The 14,759-nt window shown below is 44.6% G+C and overlaps 1 protein-coding gene across 3 annotated transcripts in view; it reads left to right on the forward strand.

Annotated features, from left to right (window-relative positions):
* RASGRF2 (Ras protein specific guanine nucleotide releasing factor 2) overlaps positions 1 to 14,759 on the forward strand; it is a 664,746-nt gene that overhangs the window by 599,362 nt on the left and 50,625 nt on the right. For all 3 annotated transcript variants that reach the window (XM_063963919.1, XM_063963920.1, XM_063963921.1), the window contains one exon: positions 9,060 to 9,172. In XM_063963919.1, the coding sequence (XP_063819989.1) occupies positions 9,060 to 9,172 (113 nt within the window). The remainder of the gene's footprint in view (positions 1 to 9,059; positions 9,173 to 14,759) is intronic.

The following is a 14,759-nucleotide window of genomic DNA, read 5'->3' on the forward strand; positions in this document are numbered from 1 at the left end:
ACCGTTGGGAAAAACCAAAGGTGGATATGATGGCGTCTCGCCTCAACAAAAAACTGGACAGATATTGCGCCAGGTCAAGAGACCCTCAGGCAATAGCTGTGGACGCTCTGGTAACACCATGGGTGTACCAGTCAGTGTATGTGTTTCCTCCTCTGCCTCTCATACCAAAGGTACTGAGAATTATTCGGAAAAGGGGAGTAAGAACAATACTAGTGGCTCCGGATTTGCCAAGAAGAACTTGGTATCCGGAACTTCAAGAGATGCTCACGGAGGATCCGTGGCCTCTACCTCTAAGAAGGGATCTGCTTCAGCAGGGACCTTGTATGTTCCAAGACTTACCGCGACTGCGTTTGACGGCATGGCGGTTGAACGCCGGATTCTAAAAGAAAAGGGCATTCCAGAGGAAGTTATTCCTACCTTGATTAAGGCTAGGAAGGAAGTGACCGCACAACATTATCACCGCATTTGGAGAAAATATGTTGCGTGGTGTGAAGCCAAGAAGGCCCCAACGGAAGAATTTCAATTGGGTCGATTCTTACATTTCCTGCAGGCAGGATTGTCTATGGGCCTCAAATTGGGGTCTATTAAAGTTCAAATTTCGGCCTTATCAATCTTCTTCCAGAAGGAATTGGCTTCAGTGCCTGAAGTACAAACTTTTGTCAAGGGTGTACTACATATACAGCCCCCGATTGTGCCCCCAGTGGCACCGTGGGATCTAAACGTAGTTTGGGATTTTCTCAAATCTCATTGGTTTGAGCCTCTCAAATCTGTAGATTTGAAGTATCTTACATGGAAAGTAACCATGCTACTGGCCCTGGCTTCAGCCAGGAGAGTTTCAGAGTTGGCGGCTTTATCGTACAAAAGCCCATATCTGATTTTCCATTCGGACAGGGCAGAACTGCGGACACGTCCTCATTTTCTCCCTAAGGTGGTTTCGGCTTTTCACTTGAACCAGCCTATTGTGGTGCCTGCGGCTACTAGCGACTTGGAGGACTCCAAGTTACTGGACGTTGTCAGAGCATTAAAAATATATATTTCAAGGACAGCTGGAGTCAGAAAATCTGACTCGTTGTTTATATTGTATGCACCCAACAAGATGGGTGCTCCTGCGTCTAAGCAGACGATTGCGCGTTGGATCTGTAGCACAATCCAACTTGCACATTCTGTGGCAGGCCTGCCACAGCCTAAATCTGTAAAGGCCCACTCCACAAGGAAGGTGGGCTCATCTTGGGCGGCTGCCCGAGGGGTCTCGGCATTACAACTTTGCCGAGCAGCTACGTGGTCAGGGGAGAACACGTTTGTAAAATTTTACAAATTTGATACTCTGGCTAAGGAGGACCTGGAGTTCTCTCATTCGGTGCTGCAGAGTCATCCGCACTCTCCCGCCCGTTTGGGAGCTTTGGTATAATCCCCATGGTCCTGACGGAGTCCCCAGCATCCACTAGGACGTTAGAGAAAATAAGAATTTACTTACCGATAATTCTATTTCTCATAGTCCGTAGTGGATGCTGGGCGCCCATCCCAAGTGCGGATTGTCTGCAATACTTGTACATAGTTATTGTTACAAAAATCGGGTTATTATTATTGTTGTGAGCCATCTTTTCAGAGGCTACTTCGTTTGTTATCATACTGTTAACTGGGTTCAGATCACAAGTTGTACAGTGTGATTGGTGTGGCTGGTATGAGTCTTACCCGGGATTCAAGATCCTTCCTTATTGTGTACGCTCGTCCGGGCACAGTACCTAACTGAGGCTTGGAGGAGGGTCATGGGGGGAGGAGCCAGTACACACCATGTGATCCTAAAAGCTTTCTTTAGATGTGCCCTGTCTCCTGCGGAGCCGCTATTCCCCATGGTCCTGACGGAGTCCCCAGCATCCACTACGGACTATGAGAAATAGAATTATCGGTAAGTAAATTCTTATTTTTTTGCTTTTTGTCTTTTCCAAAGAAAATAGGATTTTTTTTTCTTTTTTACTACGAGTCCGTATCACTGTTGCTGTGAGACTGTTGCATGGATTCCCTTTCTGTAACACAAGCTCTAACTTATGTTACTACTCATGTAGGAAACGGCTACATCGCGCCTCCCTCTAAATCCCAACAGTTGGCATGCCGACTAGCAGGGACTATTCCTACTCTGTGCTGTCCACGCTGCAGGCTCGGTGGCGAGTGAGCCCACATGGGGCTTGTTGCGCTCGCCTCCCTTCCTCGCCGGCATTCTGCCGCCGGGATCCCGCGGTCGGTATGCTGACCGCTGCGATCTCCAGCGGCGGTAACGCGTACCTAACCAGGAAACACAGGGGAAGTCCTATCGCTAAGGTACAAAGGTAGAATTAACAAAACCAGAATTTTAAAGATGATATTGTATGACCAATATGGTATCAAGGGAAGAATACTACCATATTATGTAGAAAAAGAACAGGTGTAACCTATCTGGTTGGTGCTTTCCTATAGTTTAGGGTAGTGAATGGCAAAGCGGAAAAGGAAAGAAACTCAAGACAACATAGAGAGAGAAAAAGAACAAAATAGAAAATTCCCTCATGAGCAATCTGCAGCACTCATTATGAAAGTCAGGCCTTTGACGGTATGTAATGATCACTGTACGGACACGTGCAGCACCATGTGAATTGTCAGTTATATGTTATCAACTCAGAAATCAGTTATACAAAGTAGACAACAAGTAAGATAGAATGTATCAAAAGTTTGTCAATGACAAAGTATCTCAATGCGACACACGGTAGGTAAGAATAGATTCTTAGGTAAAGTGCCAAATTACTGCTGCTTGTTATTTGCCAACGACATTGGATAACAAGTGCACCCAAACTACCATTCCCAAGGATATGTAGATAGTATAGATCAAAGAATAGGCAAAGTAGGATTAAGAAAAAAGACTAGCAGTACCCGACATCTGCTTTTCTCCCTTGTGCTTCAGTGATACAGTCCAGTGAAGGGATGAATGAGAGTATCCTATAATGTACAGCAGTCGAGTATGCAGGCTGTATCTGCTGTCAGCTATAGTACACACTCCTGTATTGTATGAGCCCCGATGAGAGTACAGGGAAAGACAGAGTACAGTAAGTCTTACTAGTAGAAGCAGGTGGAATCTTTGGTCTGCTGTATCGTCCGTGTGTGTACAGTATGCAGGGGCCCCACTGTGCGCACAGCCGGGTCCCAACTCAATGATCGTTTCACCCCTTCCAGCTTAGTCACGAGTAGTTACCTATGGGGGTAATTCCAAGTTGATCGCAGCAGGAATTTAGTTAGCAATTGGGCAAAACCATGTGCACTGCAGGGGAGGCAGATTTAACATGTGCAGAGAGAGTTACATTTGGGTGAGGTGTGTTCAATCTGCAATCTTTTTTGCAGTGTAAAAATAAAGCAGCCAGTATTTACCCTGCACAGAAATAAAATAACCCACCCAAATCTAACTCTCTCTGCACATGTTAAATCTGCCTCCCCTGCAGTGCACATGGTTTTGCCCAATTGCTAACTAAATTCCTGCTGCGATCAACTTGGAATTACCCCCTATGGCCCTCATTCCGAGTTGTTCGCTCGCTAGCTGCTTTTAGCAGCATTGCACACGCTAAGCCGCCGCCCTCTGGGAGTGTATCTTAGCTTAGCAGAATTGCGAACGAAAGATTCGCAAAATTGCGAATAGAAATTTCTTAGCAGTTTCTGAGTAGCTCGACACTTACTCTGCCACTGCGATCAGTTCAGTCAGTTTCGTTCCTGGTTTGACGTCACAAACACACCCAGCGTTCGCCCAGACACTACCCCGTTTCTCCAGCCACTCCCGCGTTTTTCCCAGAAATGGCAGCGTTTTTTCACACACACCCATAAAACGGCCAGTTTCCGCCCAGAAACACCCACTTCCTGTCAATCACACTCCGATCACCAGAATGAAGAAAAATCCTCGTAATGCCGTTAGTAAAATGCCTAACTTTTGAGTAAAATAACTAAGCGCATGCGCTCTGCGAACATGGCGCATGCGCAGTAAGCGACTAATCGCAATATAGCGACATTCGGCAACGAGCGAACAACTCGGAATGAGGGTCTATCAGTCGGTCTGCCTCTAATTTTACATTACATTTCTCTCTCTAACATTGGCCCTCATTCCGAGTTGTTCGCTCGCTGCCAATTTTAGCAGAATTGCTAATAGGCTAAAATCCGGCAGTTCTGCGCATGCGTATGCACAGCAGGGCGCACGCGCTAAGCAATTTTACACAAAACTATGCTATTTTACTCACGGGCGAACTAAGCTTTTCAATCGCTCTGCTGATCGTAGTGTGATTGACAGGAAGTGGGTGTTCCTGTGCGGAAACTGGCCGTTTTCAGGGAGTGTGCTAAAAAACGCAGGCATGCCAGGTAAAAACGCAGGAGTGGCTGGAGAAATGGAGGAGTGGCTGGCCGAACGCAGGGCGTGTTTGTGACGTCAAACCAGGAACTAAACGGACTGAGGTGATCGCAATCTAGGAGTAGGTCTGGAGCTACTCAGAAACTGCAAGGAAATTGCTTTCGTTAGCAATTCTGCTAATAATAGCAGAATTGCTAATCTTTCGTTAGCAATTGCTAATCTTTCGGCCCTCATTCCGAGTTGTTCGCTCGTTAGTTTTTTTCGCAACGGAGCGATTAGTCGCAAACTGTGCATGCGCAACGTTCGCAGTGCGCCTGCGCCAAGTAAATTTGCAAAAGAGTTTGGTATTTTACTCACGGCTTAACGAAGAAATTTCATCGTTCTGGTGATCGTAGTGTGATTGACAGGAAGTGGGTGTTTCTGGGCGGAAACTGGCCGTTTTATGGGTGTGTGCTAAAAAACGCTGGCGTTTCTGGAAAAACGCGGGAGTGTCTGAAGAAACGGGGGAGTGTCTGGGCGAACACTGGGTGTGTTTGTGACGTCAAACCAGGAACGAAACTGACTGAACTGATCGCAGTGGAGGAGTAAGTCTTGAGCTACTCAGAAACTGCTAAGAATTTTCTATTCACAATTCTGCAAATCTTTAGTTCGCAATTCTGCTATGCTAAAATACACTCCCAGTAGGCGGCGGCTTAGCGTGTGCAAAGCTGCTAAAAGCAGCTAGCGAGTGAACAATTCGGAATGAGGGCCTTCGTTAGCAATTCTGCTATGCTAAGATACACTCCCAGAGGGCGTGTGTTTCCATTTCTGCTAAAAGTAGCTAGCGAGAGAACAACTCGGAATGAGGGCCATTGGCTCAATATTAGATTATCTATATTAAATATTATATTCCTGGAGGTTTATTTACCAAGCGTTGAGTTTTAAAACTCTGTGTTTTCTATTGTGTTTATTCCCAAAATGTAAAAGTGCTTATACTAGCCATGTCTTGCTTAGGAAGGCAGTGCCTTTTTATATGTTGGGCATAAACATAGTTGAAAGCATCGGGTATTAGAGCACAAGGCTTTGTAAATAAACTCCATGGTCTTTGGACCAATGGATACATTCAAATTTGATAAACTTAAATTGACATTAATATTATTAGACTTTTATTCATATAGAATAAACGTATCCTACAGAATCAGACACATCCGTAAAAAGATGCTTTAGGGTACTTTAAATAAATGCTAAAAAGCAATTATTTAAAAAAAATACTCTAATTAAATTTGGGGTGCATAAAGCAATGAAAATATTGATTTTTGAGGCCATTTGTTTAAACCCCCAAAATTACATGTAATTTTTGGACTAAGCTAATTAGAAACTTACAATTGCCTAATTAGTCCTGGGTTGGGGGGTAAGGGGCGTTTTTCCAAGGGCTACTGCATGGTGTCCTGACACAAGTTTCTAATTGGATTTCAGATTGCGAATTTGCAGAGAAAATGGCAACTCGCACCTAATTGGATTGACCCCTATAACTGTAGTAGTTCCATAGCTACTGGAAGTTGCCTGTTGTCAATACCTCTGTTTAAATTGTTAGGGTTCAACTGATAGTCTATTTGGAACACATCTACCAAATATTTGATGACAGTCAGGATGCCGGTGGTCATGTGACCAACTTCGGTATTCCAACACCACTCGGAATCCCGGCGCCAGAACACCAAACGCCTACATCCTGAGGGTAAGTATCGGGACCACTGTTAGAATTAGGACCCAGGGAGAGTTAGGGTTAGGCACTAGGGGGTTGGGGGGGGGGTAGCCGTAGCTGCCGCCCCTCCGAGTGTTAGCCCTAGCCTCCACCCATGAAAGCCCGAGGCTACCACCATTTTCCGGGGTGGTAAATCACCACTGCTAAAAGATTTCAGCCCAAGGTGTTAGAATGTGAGCGAAAGAGCACTAGTAATTGAATAGGACTTTTTGGAGGACAAATGCCACTTGTCCTTAGCACCTAATGGGTTAATTGAATGAAACAGACTTGTTTCCTAGCACAGAGATGAAATAGTAAAATACTGAGTAGAGAATGCTCAGAGTACACAGTGTGAGGCACGTCTGTACAGAAAGGAAACAGCGCAGTCTATTAGTGATTGTACATTTTCCAAACAACAATGCAGATTTACAGCAATTCAGATGCTGAAGAATCATCAGCTTCCATTGTCTTTCTATTTGTGATGTCGGGATGAATTGTGCAGCTGTATGTTATTATTCTGACGCGATCACGTAAGGACATGTCTATTGTCCAACAGAAAGCGTCTGGTGACACAGCTGTTCCTAATTAGTGGATTCACAGTGAAGTTTTTTGTTTTTAGCTGGTGTCAAAAGGAGATCTATCCACTCACCAGTTTTGCAGAAGAACTCTGCTTTGTAAATACTGTATTTCATGCCATGTACACTCACTGTAAACAAGTTCCTTCCTAACCAGTCTGAGGCTGTGGCACATTTGTTGGGATTCTCAGTTATGTTTTTCATGAAACACAGCAATGTTGGAATATTTTGTCAAAGAATACTAAAGAACAACTCAAAGGTGTTCTACATATTCTTATTTCTTAAACCCACGCCCTCAGTGGCACATGACTGGATTAACCATCTGGGAAATACTTAACTAAGCAAACAGCATGGGCCCAGAACAGTAAGACAAAGTAGTAGTGAAAATTATGTGGACTGTAGTATTTCACTTTAACTTGGACTACGTAGGGGATTTCTCGAGTCATCCTGTTACTACAATATGCCCACACCATGCAGAAACAGCTGCTTTCGCATAGTCTCAGGCTTGATAATTAGACCTCAAAAACTGCTTGATAGTTTGGAATCTCTAGTATAAATTGTTCATGTGTATTTATTATTTACCACAAATGTGTGATTCCTCGGAGTGAATTGTGGATCTCTAACATTTATTACACACATCGCACAGACAGTAAAAATAAGTTCTTCAGATGATCGAAAGTATACTTTCTATGTTGTTGGTGCCATCTTGTGGACATTTTATATACTACAAAGACTTCTCAAATATTTGACAAAGGCAGAGACAATTTAAATTGGGTGTATGTAATTTTTGGGCCTGAATATCCTTATTATAGTCCTGTGTATGTGTTTATCAAAATGCCTCCATATCTAGATTTGTGCACATCTTAGACTTGTGTTTAGAGAGGTGAGATAGGAGCCATCATGCATTAGTTGTCTGCATTAAGGAAGTGTTCACATTTCCCATGGAGATGCGAGTTCTAGACAAATCCCCACATACAGCTCCTAATAGGCGCATGTCATGCTGGTATTGCAGGGCTGGTGTAAAGATTTCTGATGATGGTTATGATACTAGCACGTTTACTGTATATACCTCTGGCTTCTTGAGTATTGACTTTTCTAGTAGTTAGATTTACAGTTATATCAAGTTGCAGTCATCTATTTGGATTACTTATTTGTCATTTCCATTTGCAAACCTGTAACAAATATAGGGCCTAATCCAGACCTGATCGTAGATGTGCTAAATGTGATATGATCAGTCACACAGACATGCGGGGGGATGCCCAGCACAGGGCTAGTCCGCCCCGCATGTCAGGCCCTACTGGGGTTTTGACTTGGACACACCTGGATATGTCTACGGCTCAACACACATCTGCAAGTAATGATTTGTAATACAGAAGCTTTATGTGAACATTTAGGGTGCAAAATCCTGTAAACGCTATATGATGCCTGCAGTTGGCTTATACCCAGTTTACCCACGTTGGGGGGAGCGCTGGTATATTTAAAGTAGCAATGGAAATCTTTTAAAACTTTTTAAAATTGTACATGAACAGTGTAATAAAATATTAGTCATCTATATATAATAATAATAATAATAATAATAATTATAAAGGTTTAACATTTAAGCAACATACAGTGTAGTGAGATTACAAGATCACCACTAAAATATAAAGCCCTCCAAGCACATCTAAAAGTAAAAATGCACGTGTGCGCTGTTAAGAGAAAATAAAATGTAGTTATATAAAAAAAAAAAGAATAATAAAATGATATATTTTGAACAAAGCTATAAAAAGAAATGCTGCTGTAGTCTGCGGGAAACAGCACTGGCACTCCCTACAAATAATCAAGGTAAGATATAGGAGCTGACCCCGAGGTGGTGGTAATTTGATTATTTCGCAGTGAGCCGATGGTTAGTGATCTGCGCAGGAGCTGATCTGGGTGTTCCATGTCGTTCACAGTAGACGGCTGGAGTTTGGGGGTGGCGACGGGGAGTGCTCCAGAAAACAGGAGCGTGTCGGCCCAGTTTTCTGGGCCTGCTGAAGCCAGTAGCTGCGTCCTTGGATGCAGAATCCATGCCCCCGGCAGCATGATTTGGCCGGACACCCCGAGTAACCTGAGAGTTACTCCGATGATCTGATGCTGCATCTACAGACGCAGCAGCGAATCAGAGAAGCCGCAGTGTGAAGTCTATTACTTAAGATGCCTCAGCGGCTTTTGCATTATTTGGCACAGCCGCTTGATTAAACTGTTTAGACACAGCGCTGGTTTATGTAATTATTGCCAGCACATCTACTAGCCACAGTGTCCAGCGTTGCAGGGTTGGCTCAGCAGCGCAAGGCAGAACTTGAGTTTTAATAAACAGGCACCTCATTAAAAGCTGAATAACGGTATATAAATAACAAATGTATTTTTCATTACTGTGTTTTCCCCCTTACAGGATTTTGAATTCTACCATGAGGTAAAAATGAATGTAGTGAATTTGTTGGAAGATGTGTTACGTGACCCTGATCTCCTTCCCCAGGAGAGGAAAGCAGCCAGCAACATACTAAGGTACAGCACGCATGATCCCCTGTGACTAGGGGCCTAATTCATGACTGTACGCACAGGCCTACCCAGCTGCTGATTGTCAGCTTACATATGGACTTGCTAAACATCAAACGTGAAGCTGCCAGAAAGGAATATAGGGCCTAATTCTGAATTGATCGCAGCAGCAAATTTGTTAGCAGTTGGGCAAAACCATGTGCACTGCAGGTGAAAAAAAGGCATTTGTTTCCCCCAGCACCCTGAATGATAACAGTAACCAGATATAAATCCCACATGATAATAGAATTCAGAGATCTTCGTTACACATATTTGCGCAAATGTGTGAATAAGCCCCAAAGCCGCATCAAGGCGTCTCTGTATATTTGGGGTCACTAGTGCTATATCTAGGTGCAGGGTGTGGCACCCCAAAACACCAGCATAAGCCAGAAAGCCCAGCGTAGCATACCAGTGAAAAAACTATAGTGTTAATAAATTAGTATTTAGGAAGCCGAAGCTATAGAGAAAGTGATACAAAAATGAAATGCAATTAAAATAAAGAAATAGTGTTAAAAAATTAATAAGTGAAAAGTGTTAATAGAATGTAAAGGTATGCCACACTAAGGCCATCCAGCTCAGCCAGTCCAGAGGCACCACACCTCACACCTCCATTACCCCAATCTGGGTCTAAGATTAACCAGCAAGGAGCCACATGATAATGGCTCCTTACTACAATATGTCTAAGCTAAGAGCTACCTACCTTGGAGCAACCCCATAATGCTCCATGTGGCATGTCAGGGCCTGCACCTCCTCCTAATGCAGGAACCTCTCTGCCTCTCACAACAAACATATATATTGGTGGATGCTCAATTAGCTTAGTGATATCATTCAGGTGCTTGAAAGGGAGGGGTATTTCTAAGCAAGAAAAAAAGCCATTTGTTTCCCCCAGCACCCTGAATGATAACCGTAACCAGATATAAATTCCACATAATAATAAAATTCAGAGATCTTCGTTACACATATTTGCGCAAATGTGTGAATAAGCCCCAAAGCCGCATCAAGGCGTCTCTATATATTTGGGGTCCCTAGCGCTATATCTAGGTGCAGGGTGTGGCACCCCAAAACACCAGCATAAGCCAGAAAGCCCAGAGTAGCATACCAGTGAAAAAACTATAGTGTTAATAAATTAGTATTTAGGAAGCCGAAGCTATAGAGAAAGTGATACAAAAATGAAATGTGAGGCAGATATAACATGTGCAGAGAGAGTTAGATTTGCATGGGGTATATTCAAACTGAAATCTAAATTGCAGTGTAAAAATAAAGCAGCCAGTATTTACCCTGCACAGAAACAAAATAACCCACCCAAATCTAACTCTCTCTGCAAATGTTATATCTGCCCCACCTGCAGTGCACATGGTTTTGCTCAATTGCTAACAAACTTGCTGCTGCGATAAACTCAGAATTACCTTGCATAGACTCCAACTGCAGCCATCGCAAAGTCCTCAGCAACTGCGTACACATACACAGCACCAACGCAATAATGCCGGACATCGACTCCTCACGTAATGCTTGTGGTCACACAGACTGACCAGGCCAGTAGCGATGCTGCCGCCATGTTTAGCTACATATATAATCGCAGTGGATGGCAGATGCATGCCCCGAAAATGGCCATGACGCGTTTGCATTTTTGCCAGCACTATCTGTTACCACCCCCAAATGGTCCCTTCCTGTCAATCACTCTGCGTTATAAATGTCACTGCAAGCGGCATCATAGAGGCACCTTGGCGCGTGCGCAGTGCAATGGAGGCACATGCACATGATAACCTCTCAGTTGCGTGAACATTGGCACTGTGTACAAACACGAGTGTACAACAGCTACAGTAGTACCTGTAAAGAACATTGAAATATGAAAGTAATATTTATTTGCTGTGCCTAGAAAAACCCCGAAGATTTATAAAGATTTATGACAAACACATTGGGGGAGATTCAATTGTTTGAAAAGTCAGTTGGGTGTCTGTTTTTCCCTATCTAATAGACAGGAAAATACAGACACCCAACCGACTTTTCAGACATTTGAATTCCCCCCATTGAGCACTTATTTAAATTAATAAGACACACGCTCTACTAAAGAATGGTTATACAAATTGTTCACACCACACTATGCAGTATATCGGACCTAATTGAGGGTTGATTGCAAAACAACATTTTCCTCTAATGAGTAAAACCGTGTTCACTGCAGGTGGGGCAGATACAACATGTGCAGAGAGAGTAAGATTTGGGTGGGTTATTTTGTTTCTGTGCATGGTAAATACTGGCTGCTTTATTTTTACACTGCAATTTAGATTTCAGTTTGAACACACCCCACCCAAATCTAACGCTCTCTGCACATGTTATTTCTCTATCGTCCTAGTGGATGCTGGGGTTCCTGAAAGGACCATGGGGAATAGCGGCTCCGCAGGAGACAGGGCACAAAAAGTAAAGCTTTAGGATCAGGTGGTGTGCACTGGCTCCTCCCCCTATGACCCTCCTCCAAGCCAGTTAGATTTTTGTGCCCGGCCGAGAAGGGTGCAATCTAGGTGGCTCTCCTAAAGAGCTGCTTAGGAAAGTTTAGCTTAGGTTTTTTATTTTACAGTGAGTCCTGCTGGCAACAGGATCACTGCAACGAGGGACTTAGGGGAGAAGAAGTGAACTCACCTGCGTGCAGGATGGATTGGCTTCTTGGCTACTGGACATCAGCTCCAGAGGGACGATCACAGGTACAGCCTGGATGGTCACCGGAGCCTTGCCGCCGGCCCCCTTGCAGATGCTGAAGTAAGAAGAGGTCCAGAATCGGCGGCAGAAGACTCCTCAGTCTTCTAAAGGTAGCGCACAGCACTGCAGCTGTGCGCCATTTTCCTCTCAGCACACTTCACACGGCAGTCACTGAGGGTGCAGGGCGCTGGGAGGGGGGCGCCCTGGGAGGCAAATGAATACCTATTTTGGCTAAAAATACCTCACATATAGCCTCCGGAGGCTATATGGAGATATTTAACCCCTGCCAGAATCCGTTAAGAGCGGGAGACGAGGCCGCCGAAAAAGGGGCTATCTCCTCAGCACACAGCGCCATTTTCCCTCACAGAAAGGCTGGAGGGAAGGCTCCCAGGCTCTCCCCTGCACTGCACTACAGAAACAGGGTTAAAACAGAGAGGGGGGGCACTAATTTGGCGATATGCTTATATATATATTAAGATGCTATAAGGGAAAACACTTATATAAGGTTGTCCCTATATAATTATAGCGTTTTTGGTGTGTGCTGGCAAACTCTCCCTCTGTCTCTCCAAAGGGCTAGTGGGTCCTGTCCTCTATCAGAGCATTCCCTGTGTGTGTGCTGTGTGTCGGTACGTGTGTGTCGACAGGTAGGAGGACGATGTTGGTGAGGAGGCGGAGCAATTGCCTGTAATGGTGATGTCACTCTCTAGGGAGTCGACACCGGAATGGATGGCTTATTTAGGAAATTACGTGATAATGTCAACACGCTGCAAGGTCGGTTGACGACATGAGACGGCCGACAAACAATTAGTACGGTCCAGACGTCTCAAAAACACCGTCAAGGGTTTTAAAACGCCCGTTTACTTTAGTCGGTCGACACAGACACAGACAGGGACACTGAATCCAGTGTCGACGGTGAATAAACAAACGTATTCCTTATTAGGGCCACACGTTAAAGGCAATGAAGGAGGTGTTACGTATTTCTGATACTACAAGTACCACAAAAGAGGGTATTATGTGGGATGTGAAAAAACTACCATAGTTTTTCCTGAATCAGATAAATTAAATAAAGTGTGTGATGATGCGTGGGTTCCCCCCGATAGAAAATTATGGGCGGTATACCCTTTCCCGCCAGAAGTTAGGGCGCGTTGGGAAACACCCTTTAAGGTGGATAAGGCGCTCACACGCTTATCAAAACAAGTGGCGGTACCGTCTATAGATAGGGCCGTCCTCAAGGACCAGCTGACAAGGCTGGAAAATATAATAAAAAGTATATACACACATACTGGTGTTATACTGCGGCCAGCGATTGCCTCAGCCTGGATGTGCAGAGCTAGGGTGGCTTGGTCGGATTCCCTGACTAAAAATATTGATACCCTTGACAGGGACAGTATTTTATTGACTATAGAGCATTTCTATATATGCGAGATGCACAGAGGGATATTTGCACTCTGGCATCATGAATAAACGCGATGTCCATAACTGCCAGAAGATGTTATGGACACGACAGTGGTCAGGTGATGCAGATTCCAAACGGCACAGTATGGCCGTATACAGGAAGAGGACTTGTTTGGGGTCGGTCCATCGGACCTGGTGGTCACGGCAACTGCTGGAAAATCCACCGTTTTTTACCCTAAGTCACATCTCTGCAGAAAAAGACACCGTCTTTTCAGCCTCAGTCCTCTCGTCCCTATAAGATCATATCTGCCCAGGGATAGAGGAAAGGGAAGAAGACTGCAGCAGGCAGCCCATTCCCAGGAACAGAAGCGTTCCACCGCGTCTGACAAGTTCTCAGCATGGCGCTGAGACCGTACAGGACCCCTGGATCCTACAAGTAGTATCCCGGGGGTACAGATGGGAATGTCGAGACGTTTCCCCTTCGCAGGCTCCTGAAGTCTGCTTTACCAAGTCTCCCTCCGACAAGGAGGTAGTATGGGAAAAAATTCACAAGCTGTATTCCCAGCAGGTGATAATTAAATTACCCCTCCTACTACAGAAAAGGGGTATTATTCCACACTATATTGTGGTACTGAAGCCAGAAGGCTAGGTGAGACTTATTCTAAAAAAATTTTTTTGAACACTTACAAAGGTTCAAATTAAGATGAAGTCACTCAGAGCAGTGATAACGAACCAGGAATAAGGGGACTATATAGTGTCCCGGGACATCAGGGATGCTTACCTCTATGTCCCAAATTTGCCCTTCTCACTAAGGGTACCTCAGGTTCGTGGTGCAGAACTGTCACTATCAGTTTCAGACGCTGCCGTTTGGATTGTCCACGGCACCCTGGGGTCTTTACCAAGGTAATGGCCGAATTGATGATTCTTCTTCGAAGAAAAGGCGTCTTAATTATCCCTTACTTGGACGATCTCCTGATAGGGGCATAGTCCAGGGAACAGTTGGAGGTCGGAGTAGCACTATCTCGGATACTGCTACAATCAGCACGGGTGGATTCTAAATATTCCAAAATCGCAGCTGATCCCGACGACACGTCTGCTGTGCCTAGGGATGTTTCTGTACACAGTCCAGAAAAAGGTGTTTCTCCCGGAAGAGAAAGCCAGGGAGTTATCCGAGCAAGTCAGGAACCTCCTAAAAACAGTGCATCATTGCACAAGGGTCCTGGTAAAAATGGTGGCTTCCTACGAAGCAATTCCATTCGGCAGATTTCACGTAAGAACTTTTCAGTGGGATCTGCTGGACAAATGGTCCGGATCGCATCTTCAGATGCATCAGCGGATAACCCAATATCCAAGGACAAGGGTGTCTCTCCTGTGGTGGTTATAGAGTGCTCATCTTCTAGAGGGCAGCAGATTCGGCATTCAGGATTGGATGCTGGTAACCACGGAGCCCAGCCTGAGAGGCTGGGGAGCA

Source organism: Pseudophryne corroboree, chromosome 1 (genome assembly GCF_028390025.1).
Source record: "Pseudophryne corroboree isolate aPseCor3 chromosome 1, aPseCor3.hap2, whole genome shotgun sequence".
In the NCBI taxonomy this organism is placed as follows: Eukaryota; Metazoa; Chordata; class Amphibia; order Anura; family Myobatrachidae; genus Pseudophryne; species Pseudophryne corroboree.